At 27.1% G+C, this 23,602-nt stretch overlaps 1 protein-coding gene across 15 annotated transcripts in view; it reads left to right on the top strand.

Annotated features, from left to right (window-relative positions):
- Positions 1–23,602, top strand: part of LOC107444895 (cell adhesion molecule Dscam1) — a 143,955-nt gene that overhangs the window by 37,637 nt on the left and 82,716 nt on the right. Inside the window, exons 1-2 of one of the 15 annotated variants that reach the window (XM_071178223.1) lie at positions 172–429; positions 2,227–2,517. The exons of 10 other annotated variants lie outside the window; for them this stretch is intronic. In XM_071178223.1, coding sequence (XP_071034324.1) covers positions 276–429; positions 2,227–2,517 — 445 coding nt within the window. In that variant the 5' untranslated portion in view covers positions 172–275. Of the gene's footprint in view, positions 1–171; positions 430–2,226; positions 2,518–2,905; positions 3,172–4,040; positions 4,332–6,689; positions 6,940–7,718; positions 8,010–18,938; positions 19,193–20,072; positions 20,364–22,032; positions 22,270–23,602 lie in introns of those variants that run through there. 4 more of the 15 variants (XM_071178218.1, XM_071178221.1, XM_016059154.4 and 1 more) reach the window with 4 other exon arrangements.

Here is a 23,602-nt window from a genome sequence, read left to right as displayed (position 1 = left end):
CTAAACATAACGTGAAATATTTTTTTATTTCAAAATACATTACACTTATTATATTTATTAGAATTTCAATATTTATTTTTCAGTTACATTTATTAAATTCTTTTCTTTTCCATTACTGTCACTGTGTGGCGCTGCAATACTGTTCACATTTCTATTTTCCCCAATTACATCAAAGTCTTCACATAGTAATGGCAGTCACCACTGTCTGCGACATGGTGTTGTATTAGTCATTAAGTTGTCTTATACAGTGATTAAATAATTATAATACTATTTGTATGTTATATTCCTTTTTCAGTATTACTGATTATTTAAAATCTGTTTTAAGTAATACCTCATTATTCTCGAAAAAACGTTCTCTTCAACTTCTTCTAAATAAAATGAAACGGATGATTGTTGTTATCCTTTCAAGTTGTTTTCTTCTCAGTTTCGGTAAGTTTCAGTCTTTCTCTCCATTCAAATATGATTTGTACACAATTTGATGTTTTATGAAATGATTTTAACTATAAGTATGTAGGATTTCGCATACATTTTATGCTTTTGAGAAATTTCATAACCATTTACAGCATGCTTTAATTAGATAAAATAAATGTTTCTCTTTTGATATTATGTATTATATGGTGAAAGGTTATATTTGTGAAACATTGAATGTGTAATAATTTTTTTCAAATTAATAATCAAACTGCATTATTCTCAAGATATCTATCTTAATACATGCGTGAAAAAGTCATTATTAATCTATCTCAGATTTCTATTATTGTTAGATTGAAAAATAATCTAACAATTTAATATGACATTTTAATATGACAGATATTATTGAAGAATTTGAATAACTTTTTAGTTAGGTAAAATAACACTATTCAGAACAGGAAAAAAATAATAAACTTCATAAAATAATAAAAAGATAAGTAATTTAAATATATATTGCACTGGTAGAAATTAACATTTTTAGCTTTCATTTTGCAACATTGTGAACAATTCCTATGTTTGTTTGTTTCTTTAGCTATATTTTGGATCTTTAAACACGGCGTCTATCACAATACTTTTAATTATCTATATTATATATATTAATAAAATTCGAATTTGACAGAAATATACAAAAGGATTGAAAATGAATTCAATAATTAAATTTTGCATGTAAATAATTGTATTTTGACCTGTCTTTTTCGCAAACCAATAAAGATTATTTTCATATAATTAGATAGAAAAATTATATAGAGGCAAAAAAAGATTCTACCAAATTTGCCCATTAGCTAAAATGCCAGTAGTTCAAAAAGTTTAATCAATTTCGGTATGTGAGAGTTGAAATGTTTTTGAATTTAATTTAGCCGATACTCTGTTCTCCTTTACCCCCCCCCCNCCCCCCCCCCCCCCATTTTCTTTCTATCTGTAAATTTGGAGTATTCAATTGCACACTCCATCTTTTATTGCATGTTTGGGGCAATTTTGTTCAGAGTTTACAACGTAATGCATTTTTTTTTGGGGGGGGGGGGAATTCTGAGACATAAAGGAACTATCTTGCTATTTGTCTCTTTATGCTTTTTACTCTTAAGTGGTTAGTTAAACAAATTCTGAAAATTATGTTTATTTCTGCGAAATTATTTACATTTCCATCCTAGTATTTCGTGCTTAATAATGTGCAAGTTTGAAATTTGCTTTTATAAATTCTAAAATTTCGGCCATCTCAATTTAAGAGAAAGATTCAAAGAGTGTTATTTTTACTATATGTTTTTATGACTTAACATTTGTTTGATTTATGAGTCTTAACTGCAGTTTGGTTACAGAATTATCTCAATAACAATATAAATTAATAAGTCTCAATTTTCTCCGGACCTCAAAACTAAATCTTGTCAATGTTCATTATTTTGTTTGAGTTTTTTTTTTAAATTCTTTTTTGATATTATTAGTTGTAATCAATATAAATTTTAATTGTTGCACAACAAAATCGGAACCAATTTATAATGAATTACTTAAATTAAAAATCGTTCTGAAAATCATTATAAAATTTACGTTTTGAGGTATAAATATATTTTTAAAGGAGTACATATTTTATAGATTCATTTTTAAGTAGATTTTGTTGTTTTTTCTTAATATTTGTTATTTTATTATTGTAACTGTCATTTGTTGTGGAATCATCTGCTGACGGTACATTTTTTTTAACAATTTTTTAAATAATTAGGCAAAATTATTAAGTAGTTTTTACAGATATTTTTCTATTTTATTTTCTAGGCTTGAAATCCCCCAAACTCAACCCGATGCATTTTTCTGGTGAATTCCAAATCGGCATGAGAGCGAGTTTAATGTGTGCAGTTATTGCCGGTGATGCACCATTCGACTTTAATTGGTTTAAAGATGGTCAATCCCTCGTATCAAAAAATACTGTTTCAATCGAAAAAATTAATGATTTCGCTTCAGTTTTGACCATAACCACTCTCGACGTCGGAAGCATTGGTAATTACACGTGTCGGGCATCAAATAATGCTGGATACGATGAAAAATACGATGTATTAAATATGAAAGGTGAGGTTTTCAAATGATCGTTTATTATTACTGTATTTTTAATTATATTAATAAAAAGGACTTCTTTTTGCCTATTTTCGTTATTATAGACCTTTTTGCCATAATCACTCTTTGTAAATTATAAAAGAACTTAGTATTTTAAAAAGCTTTTATTTGATTAATTTTTACAGAGTTTGATAAAGGCCTACATGCTATCTTATAATTTACACGTAATGAAAGCGTTCTCTGTGTTAAAAAAAATTAAATGAAAGTTAATAAATTTAAAAATGAAGTTTAAAAGCTTCAGTGTTCAGTTTTACTGTTAAAATTTTTTTGTCTTTTTATCTTCTTTTTTTGTCACTATGTGGCGCTACAATACTGTTAAAATATCTGTTTCCATCCAAGTATCAGAATAGGCTTTCACACAGTAATGAGAGTCGGTAGTTGCTATGACATGGTGTACTCCTTTGTTATGATTATAAACCTGCTATGTAAACGTATTTTTTATGTCATTTTATCATAAGTACTTCAATATATTAGGTATATATAACTTCTAATGTTTGTTAAAAGTTGTATATAAATATTTGTGAAAAAGAAAACGTGTGCTCTAATATCTGTTCAAGATGAAATGGATGCTTATACTTATCCTCTCAAGTAGTTTTTCCATCATCTTCGGTAAGTTTCAATCTTTTATCTTCTTTTATAAAAAATATTCAAGATTTAAGTTTTGGAATTTATGTACGAATATTCTCTAATTAATGAGAAAATAATTTTAATATTAGTGAATGATTAAAATCTAAACGTGGTTAAAATATTTTTGAAAATTACAAAACTTATTGTCACTCATAATTACTTAAATGAGTTGGTTATAAGAAACTATCTTTGAAATATCACCTACTTTAATTCAAGATTAATGATTTGATGAAAAATTACAATGAAAAATGAAAAGACAGATTTACATTTATAAATTTGGAAATATATTTGCTGAATTACCTATCGATTAGATTATTTATCAAATCCTTAAAATATCATTCGTTATTTATCCTCTTCATCCAAAAATTCATAAAATATGAATATTTTTACTTACATACTGTATGAACATATTAAATGCTATATGAATAATTAATATTCAATTTTAATTATAAATGAAACGCAAAATACAGTTTTTTCACTCACTACTTCAACTGTATGGTAAACGTCAATTTCTATACTTTTGAATGAATTTGCATAAAAAGAGTCTAATTTTTGTTTGTTTTTTCGAATTAATAATTTAGTACTTTACTATGGATCATATTTAAAATGATACGATATTCAAATTATTCTTGCGACAATAATTTTGACTTGATTCTTCCCTTGAACTTAGTGACAATAAAGCTTGAAAACATCGACAATGCTTTTTTTATGGTACATGTCTGGAAGATATTATGTTTGTAAGCTAAATATTGCGACAAATTATGTTAATTTCGTTGCGTTCATTGAATTTCAAAACTATATTGTCTTAGAATTTCTTATTATAATTATCTTTTGACTTTTTTTTGTATTAGGTGGAAGACCACCTGCCATTAAACCATTTAATTTTCCTGGAGATTTGCGCCAAGGTCTGAGAATTGCTATCACGTGCACCCTTATGGAAGGTGATCCACCCTTCCAATTCGAATGGTACAAAGATGGCCAAATTCTTCAAAACAATGAGATGAATTCTATCAAAACTGTCGATGAATTCTCTTCGTTTCTCACTCTTAAACATTTAGATTCCGCAAGTAATGGCAATTATACATGTCGGGCTCAAAATGCTGCTGGTTCAGACCAAAAGTCTGATTCCCTTAAAATGAACGGTAAGACAAAAAGTCACTTTTTAGTTGTACATGTATTTACAGCCAATCTCAAAAGTTAGTATGCAGTTTCATTGTATTTCCATGAAAATAACTCCATGCAGTTTTACTGGAAAATTCATGTTTCAAATTATTTTTTTGAAAGCATTTTTAAAAAAATTATTGGTTTGATAAAGATTCTTTTTCCTAACTGTGTTTTATTTTGGATAAAAATTTAGCCATATTTATGCGATGATCTTATAAAAATTATCTACTGTCTCTGCGTAAAGTACTTTGATTGAATTTCGCTAATTTGATTGAACTGTAATCAAAGCTTGTTAAAAATATAAATTAACCATTTTAAAATATTTTTTAGATTTTATTCAGTATTTTCCCGTCATATGTGGTGGTTATTTTAGCTACTTGTTGCAATATAGCTTAGATTATTTTACTACCTACTCATTATTTTTTGCCCGTTGTATAAAACAAAATATTTGTATATGAGTCACAAAATCTAGAATGTATAAACAATGTGAACAATTACTACCTTTGTGTATTCTAGCATTTTGTATGTCATTTACTAATATCGCGTTAGAAATCAGCTTGTGCGTTAGGCATTATTTTAATTTTCTTAGAAACAAACGAAAAAATTAATATGCTTAGAAAAATATTCTATATTTTGTTGATAGTAGGACATTTTTAAAAAGTTGAATCTAATTAGGTACGTGAGAATGAAATTGCTTTTGAATTCAATTTACACAAAATGAAAATTTCTTTTGTCATTTTCTTTGTATTTGTTCATTTGGAGTGTTAATTTTTTTTTATTTTATTTTATAACCGTCAATGAGCATCTGACCCAATTTTGGGTTTACGACTACCAATGTTCATCTCCGTAGCCTTGTCATTGTGAACCCAATCTAGAAGAACTCCTGGGTCAAATATTTGAAGAAATTCGCTTAATAAAGGACTTTTTTTTTATGAAACTAATCCACATTAGCGTTACATGGAGAGGGAAACCACAAAAATCTCCCATGACTTACTTGACCACAAGAGGACTCTGACCCATGATCCGTCTACCACTGAGGATATTTTAAAACAACTCTGTGTGAGCCGGGTGTGGTATTCTTATAGACCAGCTATCGATCTGATTCGAACCCGGTTCACCTCATTGGGATTTGAGAGGTGAGCGCTCTATCCCCTGAGCCACTGCGGCTCTGGAGTGTTCAATTGTACATTTCGCCTCTTAATAAATGTTTGGACAAGTATTTTCAGTGTTTACATAGACAACGCATTTTCTATTTTATTTATTTATTATTTTTCTTTTCTTTTTTTCGCTGCTATTCTGCGTTGGAAAAAAAAAATTTTGCTATTTGTCTCTGGATGTTTTCTGCTTTATCGGTAGTAGGGTTGTTGTTTTTTTTTGTAAAAGTATATTTATTGGTGTAATATTATTTCCATTTCTAACTGACTAATTAGTTCTTAATTAATGTAAAACTTTAAGATTTGTTTTTATAAATGATAAAATTTCTGCAATTTGAGAGGAAGTTTCAACTTTTTAGATATGTTTTTGTGACTTAATACTTGTTTAATTTATAAGTTTTAATTGCAGCGTTATTATTGATGTTGCTTTTTTGATTGTAGCATTATTTTAAATACGAAACAACTAAATAAATCTTTATTTTAAAATATCCAAAGCTCAAAACTGATTCTTCTCAATGTATATAATTTTGTTTGAGTTTTACTCAATATAAGTTATATTCAATATCAGTTTTAGTAGTTGCACAGCAAAATCAAAACAGATTTAATGTGAATCACATTAAATCTCGTTCTGGAAAAAAAAAATTATTAGTAGTATCAAAGAATACTGTTTCAATCGAAAAAATTTATGATTTCGCTTCAGTATTGACCATAATTACGCTTGATGTGGGAAGCATTGACAATTACACGTGTCGGGCATCAAATACTGCTGGATACGATGAAAAATATGATGCATTAAATATGAAAGGTGAGGTTTTTAAATGATTATTTATTATTATTGCATTTTTCATTATATTAATTTGAAAAAAACTTTTTTTTGCCTATTTTACTTATTTTAGTTCTTTATACCCGAAATCATTGCTTGTAAATTATAAAAGAACTTTGAGCTTTTATGTGATTCAATTTTATAGAATTCGATAAGTGCCTACATGCTAGCTAATAGTTTACCCATAATGCAAACTTTCTCTGTGATCAAAAATAAAGTTTAAATGAAGCTTAATAAATTTATTGTTAATTTTACGGTTGAGAATTTTATATCTTTTTATCTTCTTTTTTTGTCACTATGTGGCGCTACAATACTGTTAAAATATCTGTTTCCATCCAAGTATCAGAATAGGCCTTTACACAGTAATGAGAGTCTGTAGTTGCTATGACATGGTGTAGTCATTGTTGTGATTATAAGCCTGCTCTGTAAACGTGTTTTTTATGGCATTTTATCTTGAGTACTTAAATATATTGTGCATGTGTAATTTCGAATATATGTTATAAGTTGTACATAAGCATTTGTGAAGGAAAAAAAACGTGCTCTAATATCTGTTCAAGATGAAATGGATGCTTATACTTATCCTCGCAAGTAGTCTTTCCTTCATCATAGGTAAGTTTGTATCTCTTATCTTCTTTTATAAAAAATATTCAAGATTTAATGAGATTTATGCACAAATATTCTGTTAATAATTATAAAGTTTTGTGAAAATAATTTTAATATTAGTGAATAAGTAAGATCTAAACATGGTTCAAATATTTTTTTAAAAATTATAAAACTTATTATCACTCACACTTATACTTAAATGTGTTGAATCCACTATAGATCAGATTATTTAGTCCTGAAAAGATTATCAGATTATTTAGAACCTAAAAATATCATTCGTTATCCATCATTTTCATCCAAAAATTCATAAAATATGCATATAATCATAAAATATGCACCTTCATAAAACATGCATTTTGACATATCAATGCTATATTAATAATTAATAATAAATTTCTTTATAAATGAAATGAAAAATATAGTTTTTTCACTCACAACTTCAACTGTATGATAAACATCAGTTTCTGTATTTCAGAATGAATTTGCATAAGAAAACTTTTTTTTCTTCCTAATTAATTATTAAGTATTTTCTATGCCAGATATTTGAAATGTTAATAGATATTTAACGATATTTAAATGGTTCCTGAGGCAACTATTTTTGAATTGAATCTTCCATTGAACTTGGTGACAATAATGCTTGACAGCATCAACAATGATTTTAAGTAGTATATTTCTGGAGGACATGTATGCTAGTATCGCAGCAATTTATGTTAGTTATTGAATTTCAAAATTATATTGTCTTAATATTTCATGTTATAGTTATTTTTGTTTTTATTTTGTATTAGGTGGAAGACCACCTGTCATTAAACCATTTCAGTTTTCTGGAGATTTGCGTCAAGGTTTGAGAAATGCTGTTCCGTGCATCCTCATCGAAGGTGATCCACCCTTCCAATTCGAATGGTACAAAGATGGTCTAATTCTTCAAAACAGTGAAAAGATTTCAATCAAAATTTTTGATGAATTCACTTCATTTCTCACACTTAAACATTTAGATTCCGCAAGTAACGGCAATTACACATGTCGGGCGCAAAACGCTGCTGGTTCAGACCAAAAGTCTGATTCCCTTAAAATGAACGGTAAGACAAAATGTCACTTTTTATTCATAAATATATTAACAGCCTATCTTAAAAGTTAGTATGTAATTTCATTGTATTTCCATGAAAATAACTCTTTACAGTTTAACTGGAAAATTCAGGTTTCAAGTTATTTTAAAGGGGTACAAAACAAATACTTCAATTTTAAATTTAATGAAAAAGTATGGGCTAGTACTTAGGAAAAAAATGAAACTTCTATAATTTTCTGAGTGAAACCTTTATAAAAAAATAATTGGTTCAATAAGGATTCTTTTTCTTAATTGTGCTATTTTTTAGATAAACATTTAGCCAGATTTATGAGATGAGCTAATAAAAATTTTATTAACTAATGGAAATGTCAATTAAAAAATTTTCAGTTAAACTATCTCTGCGTGTAGTAATTTGATTGAATTTATGGTGTTCCTGAATAATATCAATTCAGATCAATGTAATCAAAGAGATTTAATCAAAGCCCATTAAAAATATAAATTAATCATCTTGAAATATTTTATATTTTGGTCTGTATTTTCCACTCCTATGTGGTGGTTAGTTTTGTTGTTTGTTGCAATGTAGCTTATATTATTTTATTACCTACACATTATTTTCTGCCCGTTGTATTTAGTAAAAATATTTGTTTACGATTCACAAAATTTAGAACAGATAAATATTGTGAACAATTTCTGCCTCTGTATATTCTAGTATTTTGTATGTCATTTACTACTGTACTACGTCATTTACATTTACTATATTATGTCATTTACCACGTATACATTTAAAACGTGCGTTAGATATTAGTTTCATTTTCTTAAAAAGGTACGAAATAGTTAATACGCCTGGAAAATATATTCTATATTTTTGCTGATAGTAGGGCGTGTTGAAAAAGTTGAATCTAATTAGATACGTGAGGGTGAAATTGTTTTTGAATTCAGTTTAGACAATAATTTTTTCCTTTATTTTCTTTGTGTTTGTACATTTGGACTCTTTAATTTTCTTATATATTTTAAAACCGTCATTGAGAGAACAGCCAACCCAATTTTGGATTTACGACTAACAATGTTACGACGACGAATGTACCGCAGCCTTATAATTTTGAACCCAATTCAGAAGACATTGGAACTCCTGGTTCAAATATTTCAAGAAACTTGCCTTCGTTGGGGACTTTTTTTGAGGAAACTAACCCACATTAGCGTTACATGGAGAGGGAAACCACGAAAATCTCCCACGGTTTACTTGACCACAAGAAGACTCTAACCCATTATCCGTCTACCACTGAGGATGATTATGTAAGAACTGTGGTAGATGCGAGCCGGGTGCGGAATTCGTATCGACCAGCTATAATCAATCTGATTCAGCTGGGTTCGAATCAATCTGATTCGAACCGGGTTCACCTTATTGGGATTTGAGAGGTGAGAGTTATATCCCCTGAGCCACAGCGGCTCTGGAGTGTACAGTTGGACATTTCGCCTCTTAATAAATGTTTGGACAAGTATTTTCAGTGTTTACATAGACAACGCACTTTTTTTCTGATATTCTGCGATGCAAAAGGGATTATTTTGCTATTTTTCTCTGAATCCTTTCTGTTTATTGGTGGTAAATTAATTTTTTTTTCTTTTTGTGTATTATATTTGTTGGCGTAATATTATTTCCATTTCTAACAAACTAATTCGTTCTTAATAATGTAAAAGTTTGGGATTTGTTTTTATAAATGATAAAATTTCTGCAATTTGAGAAGAAGTTTCAAATTTTTTTATACGTTTCTGTGACTTAACATTTCTTTAATTTACGAGTTTAAATTGCAGCATTATTATTGATGTTGCCTTTTTGATTGTAGCATTATTTCAATTACAAAACAACTCAATAAATCTCAATTTTAAAATGTCGAAAGCTCAAAACTAAATCTTCTCAAGTTTTGTAATTTTGTAGAGTTTTATTCAATATAAGTTATATACAATATCAGTTTCAGTTGTTGTACAACAAAGTGGGAACAGATTTAATGTGAATCACATTAAATTTCGTTCTGGAAAAATTTACGTTTTGAAGTATAAATATGAAGCTGAAGGAATTTTTTTTAACATTTGTTTAAATAATTAATTATTAAATATTTATAGTTTTTACAAGTATTTTTCTATTTAATTTTCTATGATTCACTCGAATTCAACCCGATGCAATATCGTGGTCAATCGAGTATAATGTGTGCATTGATTGCCGGTGATGCACCATTCGAATTTAATTGGCTTAAAGATGGTCAACCCCTAATATCAAGGAATACCGTTTTAATCGAAAAATTTTATAATTTCACTTCAGTATTAACCATAACAACTCTTGATGTCGGAAGCATTGGTAATTACACGTGTCGAGCATCAAACACTGCTGGATACGATGAAAGATACAATTAATTACTAGTTTTCATTAAGTTTTTTTAATGTCTGGTGTAAAAGAGTATTGCTTCGTGTACTCAGTTTTATAGAATTTAAGTGTACGTAATTTTTGTCAACTTATTGTCTGTATTTGTTATTTTAGTTCTTAGCTAATTTAAAATTCGTTTCTCTGCTTTAATTTTTTTTTCGTGTTCGATGATGTTTATTGCACAACATCATGTTATACCATCGAATTCAAGTGACAAGCAATTCAAAAATATTCCTTAGGACATTTTTTGGGGGGGAAATTTATTCATTATTATGAAATATTATATTTTCATAAAAATTAAATGTTAAAATATGACGTGCTAATTATCGTTTATATATTCGTTGTATATCATACTAGTCTATCAAAATTGCTCCATTATTTTTTCAAATCACTGACTCTAGAAAACTTTATTTAACTTTCTAATACGTATCAAAATTGCTAAACATACCATACAATAATATTTTTTCAACTTGAAATGCATGACACTTATTATATTTGATTGAATTTCATTATTTATTTTTCAATTGAATTTTTTAAGTTCTTTTCTCTTCAATTTTTGTCACTGTGTGGCGCTGCAATACTGTTCACATTTATATATTCCCCAAATACAGTCTTCACATAATAATGGCAGTCAGCATTGTCTACAACATAGTGTTGTATTAGTCATTAAGTTGTCTTATACAGAGATTAAATAATTATAATACTATTTGTATGTTATATTCCTTTTTCATTATTACTGATTATTTAAAATCTGTTTTAAGTGATACCTCATTATTCACGCGAAACGTTCTCTTCAACTTCTTCCAAATAAAATGGAATGGATGATTGTTGTTTTCCTTTCAAGTTGTTTTCTTCTCAGCTTCGGTAAGTTTCAGTCTTCCTCTCCATTCAAATAAGATTTGTACTCAATTTGATGTATTATAAAATTATTTTACTTATAAATATGAATATTTCACATATTATGCTTTTAAGAAACTTTATGATCATTTTCATCTTGCTTTATTTATATAAAATTAAATGTTTCTCTTTTTTGCAATTATGTATCTATTGGTGAAAAGTTATAATTGTGAAATATTGAAAATGAAATAATTTTTTTCAAATTAATAATCAAATGCATTATTCACAAGATGTCAACCTTAATAAAGACGTAAAGCAGTCATTATTATTCGAAACATATCTCAGCTTGCTACAATTTTTAGATCGAAAAATAATCTAAAAACTATCTGTTTTAATATGACAGATATCATTGAGCAATTGGAATAATTTTTCTGCAGTGAAAAATAATATGATTTATAGTAGGGGAAAAAATAAATAAACTTCATAAAATAATAAATATATACAGTATAAAAATATTTAGTGCTGGAAGAAATTCACATTTTTGGCTATCTTTAGCAACACAGTGAACGATTAAGTTAGTTTGTTGCTTCAGCTTTATTTGGGTCTTTAAACAGGGCGTTTAACACAATATTTTTAATTATCCGTATTATATGTAAAACAAAACTTGAATTTGATAGTGATACATAAGGGGATTCAAAAAATTTCAATAATTTAATTTAGCATATAAATAATAGTAATTCGATCTGCAGTCTTCTCAGCATAACAATACTGATTATTTTCATGTAATTAGATAGAAAAATAGTGTATAAAGGAAAAAAATATTCTACCAAATTTTCCCATTTGCCAAACCGGCAGTGGTTCGAAAAGGCAGTGGTTTGAAAGGCAGTGGTTTGAAAGGCAGTGGTTAATTTCGGTATGTGAGAGTGAAATTGTTTTTGAATTCAATTTAGCCAATAACTTGTTCTCCTTTTTTTCCCATTTTCTTCGTATTAGTAAATATAGTGTGTTCAATTTCACATTTCTTTTTTTATTGCATGTTTGGGGAAAGTTTGTTCAATGTTTGCACACATAATGCAAATTTTTATTGAAATTCTGCAATGCAAAGGAATTGATTTGTTATTTGTTTCTGCACGCTTTATACTCATAAGTGGTTAGCTAAAAAAATGTCTGTAAAATTATATTTATTTCTGCAAAATTATTTCCATTTCAATCTCAGTAATTCGTTCTTAAAAATGTGGAAGTTTTGGATTATCTTATAATACTAAAACATTTAGTCATTATAATTTGAGAGAAAAACTCAAAATGTGTTATTTTTACGATTTGTTTTTGTGACTTAGCATTTGTGTAACTTATGAGCTTGAAATGCTTTGTGATTGTAGTATTATCTCATTAAAATACAAGTAAACAAATCTACATTTTAAAATATCCGAAGTTCAAATCTTTATCTTGCCAATGTTTATTATTTTGTTTAAATTTCTTTTTTAAAATTCTTTTATGATATTATTAGTTATAATCAATATGAGTATAAGTTGTTGAACAACAAAATAGGAACAGATTTATTATGAACCACTTACATTAAATATCATTCTCAAAATTTTTTTAAAATTTAAACTTTCAAGTGAAGTCATTTTTTAAAGGAGTACTTATTTTATTTCTTTGTTGCTATTGACTATTGTTGTTGTTATTGACTATTATGTTGTTGTTATATGACTATTATGTTGTTGTTATAGTTGTTGTTATTGACAATTATTTATGACTATTATTTATTATGACTATGCAATCATCTGTTACATTTTTTAACTATGTGAACACCTGCCACATTTTTTGAAAAATTTTTTAAATAATTTTACAAAATATTTAAGTACTTTTTAAAGATTTTTTTTTATTTTATGCTCTAGGCTTGAAAGCACCCAAACTCAATCCGATGCAATTTTCTGGAGAATTTCAAATCGGCATGAGAGCAAGTGTAATGTGTGCAGTTATTGCCGGTGATGCACCATTCGAATTTAATTGGTTCAAAGATGGTCAACCCCTCGTAGCAAAGAATACTGTTTCAATCGAAAAAATTAATGATTTCTCTTCAGTTTTGACCATAACCACTCTTGATGTCGGAAGCATTGGTAATTACACGTGTCGAGCATCAAATACTGCTGGATACGATGAAAAATACGATGTTTTAAATATGAAAGGTGAAATTTTAAATGATTATTTACAAATATTTTTTATTATATTTAGAATAAAACATTTTTTTTCCAATTATCACTATTTTAGTTCGTTATTTTAGTAAATTATAAAGGAACTTCGTGTTTTAAAAAGCTTCAATATGTTTCTTTTTTACAGGATTTGATAAAAGCCTACATTCTATTTAATAGTTTACTCGTAATAAAAACGTTCTCTTAACATTAAATAAAGTTTAAAAAATTTAGTGTTCAGTTTCACTGTTAAAAAATTTCAATCTTTTTATTTTCCTTTTTTGTCACTGTGTGGCGCTACAATACTGTTAAAATATCTGTCTCCATCCAAGTATCAGAATAGGTTTTTACACAGTAATGAGAGTCGGTAGTTGCTATGACATGGTGATTATAATCACCAACCTTTCTTATGATTATAATCATGCTCTGTAAACGTATTTTTTATGTCATTTTATCTTGAATACTTAAATATATTGTGTACATGTAATTTCGAATATTTGTTGTTAGTTGTACGTAAGCATTTGTGTAAAAAATAACTCGTGCTCTATTATATGTTCAAGATGAAATGGATGCTTATACTTATCCTCGCAAGTAGTTTTTCCCTCATCTTTGGTAAGTTTTAACCTTTTATCTTCTTTTATAAAAAATATTCAAGATTTATGTTTTGAGATTTATGTACGGATACTCTGTAATTAAAGGGAAAATAATTTTAATATTAGTGAATGTATAAAATCTAAGCGAGGTTCAAATATTTTTAAAAATGCTAAAACTTATTATCACTTATAGTTACTTAAATAAGTTGGCTGTAAGAAAATGTCTTTCAAATATCGCCTAATTTAATTCAATAATCATGATTTGATGAAGAATTATATTTAAAACATGAAACGACAGATTTACATACATAAAGTTGGTAATACTTCTGCTGATTTCCCTATTGATCAGAATATTTAAGCAAACCTAAAAATATCATTCGTTATTCATCTTCTTCATCCAAAAATTCATAAAATATTCATATTTTTGCCTTTATACTGTATGAACATATCCAATACTGTATTAATAATTAATATTAAATTTCATTATAAATGGAAAATATAGATTTTTCACTCGCTACTTTAACTGTATGATAAACATAATTTTTTATATTTTTGAATGGATTTGCGTAGAAGATTCGAATGCTGTTTTTTTCTTTTGTTAATGAAAAATTGAGTGTTTTTTACTATGTGTGATATTTAAAATGATAATAGATATTTAACGATATTTCATTTATTCCTGAGACAACTATTCTTGAATTGAATCATCCTTTGAACTTAGTGACAATAATGCTTGGCAGCATCAATTATGATTTTATATAGTAGTACTATAAGTCTGGAAGATATTAGGCTTGATTGAATTTGATTGCGTTGATTTAATTTAAAAACTATTTTGTCTCAATATATCTTGATATAATTATATTTAGACTTTTTTTTACATTAGGTGGAAGACCACCTGTCATTAAACCATTTAATTTTCCTGGAGATTTGAGCCAAGGTCTGAGAATTGCTGTCACGTGCACCCTTATGGTAGGTGATGCACCCTTCCAATTCGAATGGTACAAAGATGGCCAAATTCTTCAAAACAGTGAAAAGATTTCGATCAAAACTGTCGATGAATTCACTTCCATTCTGTCGCTTAAACATTTAGATTCCGCAAGTAACGGCAATTACACATGTCGGGTTCAAAACGCTGCTGGTTCAGACCAAAAGTCTGATTCCCTCAAAATGAACGGTAAGACAAAAAGTTACTTTTTTATGCATATATTAACAGCCAGTCTCAAAAGTTAGTGTGGAATTTCATTGTATTTCCATGAAAAACACTCCATACAGTTAAACTGGAAAATTCATGTTTGAAATCATTTTAAAGGAGTACAAGACAAATACTTCAATTTTAAATTTAATGAAAAAGTATGAGCTAGTACTTAGGGAAAAAATGAAACTTCTACAATTTTCTGAGTGAAACCTTTTTAAAAAAACAATTGGTTTAATACAGATTATTTTTCTTAATTCTTTTTTATTTTGGTTAAACATTTGGCTATATTTATGAGATGAGCTAATAAAAATTATATTAACTCACTGAATTGTCAATTAAAAAAATTTCTGTTAAACTATCTCTGCATATAGTTTAACAGAATATAGTTATAATTTGATTGAATTATAGTGTTCCTGAATAATATCAATGCAGAACTATAATCAAAGCCCATTAGAAATATAAATTAATCATCACAAAAAGTTTTATAATTTAGTCTGTATTTTCCACTCCTATGTGGTGATTAGTTTTGTTGTTTGTTGCAATGTAGCTTATATTATTTTATTATTTACTCATTATTTTCTGCCCGTTGTGTATAAAAAAAATATTTGTATACGATTCACAAAATTTAAAATAGATAAATATTGTGAACAATTTCTGCCTCTGTGTATTCCAGTATTTTGTATGTCATTTACTACGTCGTTTACATTTGCTATATTATGTCATTTACTACATATTCATTTAAAGCGTGCGTTAGACATCAGTTTCATTTTCTGAAAAACGTACGTTAATACGCCTATAGTTAATACGCCTGGAAAATGTATTCTATATTTTGTTGATAGTCGGGCATGTTTGAAAAGTTGAATCTAATTTGGTACGTGAGGGTAAAATTGCTTTTGAATTCAATTTTGACAATATTTTTTTTTCTTTATTTTCTTTGTGTTTGTACATTTGGAGTGTTTAATTTTTTTATATATTTTAAAACAGTCAAATTTAATGAACGTTAAATTTAACGAGAAATTTCATGATTTCGCTTCAATATTCAACATAACCACTTTTGATGTCGGAAACATTGGTAATTACATGTTTCGGGCTTCAAATACTGCTGGATACGATGAAAAATACGATGTATTAAATATGAAAGGCGAAGTTTGAAAACTATGTTGAATTACTAGTTTCTGTTGAGTTCATTTTTTTAAATGTCTGGTATAAAGGAGTATTTCTTCGTGAACTCCTTTTTATGGAATTTGTGTCTCTACGATTTTTGTCAACATTTTATCTGTATTTGTTATTTTTATTTCTTAGCTCATGGAAAATTCGTTTCTCTGCTTTCATTTTTTCCCTCCATCGAATTCGATGATGTTTATTGCACAACATCATGTTGTACCATCAAATTCAAGTGACAAGCAATTCAAAAACATTATTGAAGAAATTGTTTTTTTTTTAAATTATATTTTTTTAATTGATATTTTCATAAAGATCAAATGCGTTATATTGAAACATGACGTACTAATTATCGTTTATTTATTCGTTGTATATGATACTGGTCTATCAAAATTGCTCAATTATTTTTACAAATCACTGACTCTAGAAAACTTTATTTGACTTTCTAATACATATCTATCAAAATTTCTAAACGTAACGTAAAATAATTTTTTTCATTTTGAAATACATGACGCTTATTATACTTGTTCGAATTTCAATACTTATTTTTCAGTAAAATTTTTTAAGTTCTTTTCTTTTCAATATTTGTCACTGTGTGGCGCTGCAATACCGTTCACGTTTCTATTTTTCCCAAATACAGTCTTCACATAATAATGGCAGTCAGCATTGTCTACAACATGGTGTTGTATTAGTTATTAAGTTGTTTTATTCAATAAATAAATAATTATATTCATATTTTAATGTTACATTCCTTTTTCAGGATTACTGATTATTTAAAATCTGTTTTAAGTGATACCTCATTATTCACGCGAAACGTTCTCTTCAACTTCTTCCAAATAAAATGAAATGGATGAATGTTGTTATCCTTTCAAGTTGTTTTCTTCTCAGCTTCGGTAAGTTTCAATCTTTCTCTCCATTCAAATAAGATTTGTACACAATTTGATGTTTTATGAAATGATTTTAACTATAAATATGTAGGATTTCGCATACATTTTATGTTTTTAAAAAATTTCATAACTATTTGCAGCATGTTTTAATTAGATAAAATAAATGTTTCTCTTTTGATACTATGCATAATTTGGTGAAAAGTTATATTTGTGAAACATTGACTAAGAAATAATTTTTTTTAAATTAATAATCAAACTGCATTATTCACAAGATATCTATCTCTATCTTAATACGTGCGTGAAATAGTCAGTATTAATTTGAGCATATCTCAGCTTGCTACTATTGTTAGATTGAAAAATAATCAAACAATGATTCATTTTAATAAGACAAATATCATTGAACAATTTGAATAATATTTAGTTAGAAAAAATAACACTATTCAGAACAGGAAAAAAAATAAACTTCATAAAAGAATAAAAAGATAAGTAACATAAATATATGTTGCACAGGTAGAAATTCACATTTTCAGATTTCTGTTAATAACATTGTGAACAATTATGTTTGTTTGTTTCGCTAGCCATATTTTGAGTCTTTAAACACAGCGTCTGACATAATATTTTTAATTATCTATATTATATTTACAAAACTCGAATTTGTCAGTGATACATTGGAGGATTAAAAAACAATTCAATAATTAAATGTTTCATGTAAATAATCGTATTTTGATCAGCACTCTTCTCCGCATAATAATACCGATTTTTTTCATGTAATTCGATAGTAAAATAGTGTTTAGAGGGAAAAAAATGTTCCACCAAATTTGTTCATTTGCTAAACAGCCAGTGGTTCAAAACGTTTAATCAATTTCAGTGAAATTGTTTTTGAATTTAATTTAACCAATACTTTATTATCTTCTTTTCCCATTTTCTTTATGATTATAAATTTAGCGTGTTCATTTGTATATTTCGTCTTTTATTCCATTTTTAGGGCAAGTTTGGTTAAAATGCAGTTTTTTTTTTTTTTTTTTTTTTTTTTTTNTTTTTTTTTTTTTTTTTTTTTTTTTTTTTTTTTTTTTTTTTTTGAAATTCTGAAATGCGAAGGAATTATTTTTTTATTTGTCTTTGTATGCTTTAATTTCATAAGTGGTTAGTTAAAAATAAATATTTTTTTAAATTATATTCATTTCTGCGAAATTATTTCCATTTCTGTTTCACTATTTCGTTCTTAATAATCTGTTTGGAATTGGCTTTTATAAATGCTACAATTTTGGCCATCTCAATTTGAAAGAAAGTAGAAAAAAGTGTCATTTTTACAATAAGTTTTTGTGATTTAAAATTTTTTTAATTTATGAGTTATAATTACATTTTGGTTGTAGCAGTATCTCAATAACAGTACAAATTATTAAGTCTTAATTTTTAAATATTCGGACCTCGAAGGTAAATCTTGTGAATGTTTATTTTTNAAGCGCTATCTGTGATCAAAAAAGGAATTTAAATAAAGTTTACTAAATTTAAAAAAGGAAGTTTAAATAAATGAAGTTTAAAATATTTAGTGTTTAGTTTCACTGTTAAGAATTTTATGTCTTTTTAACTTCTTTTCTTGTCACTATGTGGCGCTACAATACTGTTAAAGTATCTGTTTCCATTCAACCATCAGAATAGGCTTTAATACAGTTATGAGAGTCGCTTAGTTGCTATGATATTTTGTAGTCCTTTGTTATGATTATAAACCTGCTCTGTAAACGTATTTTTTATGTCATTTTATCTTAAGTACTTCAATATATTAGGTATATATAACTTCTAATGTTTGTTAAAAGTTGTATATAAATACTTGTGAAAAAAAAACGTGTGCTCTAATATCTGTTCAAGATGAAATTGATGCTTATACTGATCCTCTCAAGCAGTTTTTCCCTCATCATCGGTAAGTTTCAATCTTTTATCTTCTTTTATAAAACATATTCAAGTTCTCAGTTTCAAAATTTATGTACGAATAATCTGTCATTAATGTGAAAATTATTTTAATATTAGTGAATGTATAAAATCTAAACATGGCTCAAACATTTTTAAAAATTATTGAAACTTATAGATATTACCATTCATACTTACTTAAATGTGTAAAGAATTAGTAAGAAATTAGTAAGAAATTATCTCTTAAATATAGCTTAATTTAATTCGCTGATAATGATTTGATAAAAAATTAAATTTGAGAAATGAAATGAAAGATTAAATATTTGAACTTGGAAATTTTTTGACTGAATTCACTATTGATCAGATTGTTTAGGACCATCTTAAAATATCATTCGTTATCCAACATCTTACAACAACATAGCACATTTTTGCCTATATACTCTATGAACATATAATATGCTATATTAATAATTAACATAAAATTTCACTATAAATGAAATGGAAAATATAGATTTTTTATTCAGTACTCCAACTGTATAAATTTCTATATTCTAGATTTAATTTGCGTAGTAGAGTCTTAATGTTTTTTTTAAATTAACAATTTAGTACTTTACTATGTCTGATATTTAAAATAATAATGGATATTTAACGATGTTTAAATTATTTCTGAGACAGCAATTTTTGAATTGAATCATCCTTTGAACTTAGCTATGTATAATAATGCTTGACAACATCAACAATGATTTTTTATGGTACATGTTTGGAAGATATGTATGCTTTTAAGATAAATATCACTAAAAGTTCGGTTAATTTTATTGCGTCAATCGAATTTCATAACCATATTGTCTCAATATTTCTTGATATAATTAACTTTTGTGTTTATTTTGTATTAGGTGGAAAACCGCCTGTCATTAAACCATTTCATTTTCCTGGAGATTTGCGCCAAGGACTGAGAATTGCTGTCACGTGCACCCTCATGGAAGGTGATCCACCCTTCCAATTCGAATGGTTCAAGGATGGCCAAAATCTCCAAAATAATGAAATGATTTCGATCAAAAATTTCGATGAATTCACTTCGATTCTCACACTTAAACATTTAGATTCCGCAAGTAACGGCAATTACACATGTCAGGCTCAAAACGCTGCTGGGTCAGACCAAAAGTCTGATTCCCTTAAAATGAATGGTAAGTCACTTTTTATTTATGCATATATTAACAGCCAATCTCAAAAGTTAGAATGCAATTGCATTGTATTTCCATGAAAATAACTGCAAACTGTTTAACTGGAAAATCCATATTTCAAATCATTTTAAAGTGGTACATACCAAGTACTTTTAATTTCAAATTTAATGAAAAAGTATCGAGTTGTACTTAGGGAAAAAATAAACGTTCTATAATTTTCTTGAGTGAAAGCATTTTTAAAACATAATTGGTATAATAAAGATTATTTTACTTAATAGTGTTTAATTTTGGATAAACATTTAGCCATATTTATTCGATTAGTTAATGAAATTTATATTAACTGACAGAAATCCCAGTTTAAAAAAAATTCTGTTAAGCTATTTACTACTGTCTCTGCTTAAAGTAATTTGCTTGAATTTATGGTGTTTCTGAATAATTTCGTTTCTTAGAACATTCATCAAAACCCGTTAAGAATATAAATTAACCATTTTAAAATATTTTAAATTTTCGTCTATATTTTCCCCTCCTATGTGGTGATTGATTTTGTTGTTGTTACAATATAGCTTATATTATTTTATTACCTACTCATTATTTTTATCGTTGTATAGAAAAAAGTGTTTGTACATGATTTACAAAATCCTGAATATATAAATGTTTTGAACAATTTCTGCTTTTGTGTATTCCAGTATTTTGTATGTCATTTACTACGTTCGCATACGGAATCAGTTTGTGAGTTAAATTATGTTTTCATTTTCTGAGAAACATACGAAATAGTTAATATGCTTGTAAAATGTATTCCATATTTTTTTGAAAGTAGGAAGTTGAATCTAATAAGATGTGTTATCCATAACCACTCTCGATGTCAGAAGCATTGGCAATTGCACGTGTCTTTACTGCGGGACTTACTGTCTTTACTGCACATCAATTACTGCGGGATACTATGAAAAATACGATGGTTTAAATATGAAAGGCGAAGTTTCAAAACTATGTTGAATTACTAGTTTTTGTTGAGTTCAACTTTTTTAACGTCTGGCACAAAAAAGTATTGTTTCGCTAATTCATTGTTTTAGAATTCGTGTGTGTACGATTTTAGTCAACTTTTTATCTGTATTTGTTATTTTTATTTCTTAGCTCATGGATAATTCGTTTCTCTGCTTTCATTTTTTCCATCTAATTCGATGCTTTTTATTGCACAACATCATGTTATACCATCAAATTCAAGTAACAAGCAATTCATAAATATTCTTTAGGAAATTTTATTTTTTGAAATATAGTTATATTCTCATAATTCTTTAATTATGAAACTGTATTCATTAATTATGAAATATAGTTATATTTTCATAAAAATTAAATGTGTATTATTAAAACATGACGTCCTCATACTTTCGTTGTATATGGCACTTGTCTATCAAATTTTGCCTATCCATTTTTTTCTCCAATCACTGATTCTAGAAAACTTTATTAAACTTTCTAATAAATATCAAAAATGCTAAACATAAAGCAAAATCATTTTTTTCATTTTGAAATAAATGGCACTTATTACATATGTTTTAATTTCAATACTTATTTTTCAGTAAAATTTTTTAAGTCCTTTTCTTTTCAATTTTCGTCACTGTGTGGCGCTGCAATACCGTTCACATTTCTATTATCCCAAGTACATCAAAGTCTTCACATAATAATGGCAGTCAGCATTGTCTGCAACATGGTGTTATATTAGACATCGTGAAAGTGTCTTATTCAATAATTAATATTTGTGTGTTATATTATTTTTTCAATATTACTGATTATTTAAAATCTGTTTTAAGTAATATCTCATAATTCTCGAAAAAACGTTCTCTTCAACTTCTTCCAAATAAAATGAAATGGATGATTGTTGTTATCCTTTCAAGTTGTTTTCTTCTCAGCTTCGGTAAGTTTCAGTTTTTCACTCCATTCAAATAAGATTTGTACTCAATTTGATGTATTATAAAATGATTTTAACTATAACATACAATTTGTGTTTTTAAGAAACTTCATAATCCTTTGAAGCAGAAAATTAAATGTTTCTCTTTTGATATTATGTATGATTTGTTGAAACGTTATATTTGTGAAATATTTAAAATGAAATATTTTTTTTTCTAATATTATAATCAAACTGACTTATTCATAAGATTTCTACCTTAATTCGCACGAAAAATAGTCATTATTAGTGTGAGCATATCTCGAATTTCTATTATTGTTAGATTCAAAAATAGTCTAACAATGATTCTTTTTAATATGACAGATATCATTGAATAATTTTTCTGTTGTGAAAAATAACACTCTTCAGATCAGGAAAAAAATTAATAAATATATTTAAAGTAATAAAAAAGATAAGTTATCTAAATATTTTTTGCATTAGTACGAGTAGAAATTCGCACTTTCAGCTTTCTTTTAGCAAAATTGTGAACAATATCTATACTTGTTTGTTTGTTTAGCTATATTTTGGATCTTTAAGAACGCGTCTATCACAATATTTCTAATTCTCTATATCATATTTATATTAACAAAACTCGAATTTAACAGAGATACATAATGGGATGCAAAAGAAAATTCAATATTTAAATTTTGCATGTAAATAATCGTATTTTGACCTGTCTTCTCCGCATAACAATAACGATTATCTCCATGTAATTAGCAAGTAAAATAGTGTAGAGAGGGAAAAGCATATTCCACCAAATTTGCCAAACTGCCAATGGGTGAAAAAAACTTATTTATTTCGGTATGTGAGAGTGAAATTGTTTTTGAATTCAATTTAGTCAATACCTAATTCTTCTTTTTTTCCCTATTTTATTTGTGTTAGTAAATTTGGCTTGTCCAAATTGTACATTTTGTCTTTAATTGCATGTTTGGACAATTACATTCAGTGTTTATACACATAATTCAGTTTTTATTGCAATACAAAGAAATTGTTTTGCTATTTTCTTTTCTGAATGCTTTCTACTTATAAGTGGTTCGTTAAAAGAAAATATGTAAAATTATGCTTATTACTGCGAAATTATTTCCATTTCTATCTCAATAATTCGTTCGTAATAATGTAGTAATTTGGGTTGTATTTTTTTTTTAAATGTTACTATTTTAGCCATCACAATTTGCCAGAGAGTTTCAAAATGTGTTATTTTTATGATATGTTTTTGTGTAATTTATGAGTTTAAATTGCATTTTGATTGTAGCATTATCACAATAACAATATTAATTAACAAATCTCAATTTAAAATATACAA

Source organism: Parasteatoda tepidariorum, chromosome 3 (genome assembly GCF_043381705.1).
Source record: "Parasteatoda tepidariorum isolate YZ-2023 chromosome 3, CAS_Ptep_4.0, whole genome shotgun sequence".
Taxonomy (NCBI): domain Eukaryota; kingdom Metazoa; phylum Arthropoda; class Arachnida; order Araneae; family Theridiidae; genus Parasteatoda; species Parasteatoda tepidariorum.
The sequence above is the reverse complement of the archived record's forward strand: the minus strand, read 5'-3'. Positions and strand labels throughout refer to the sequence as shown.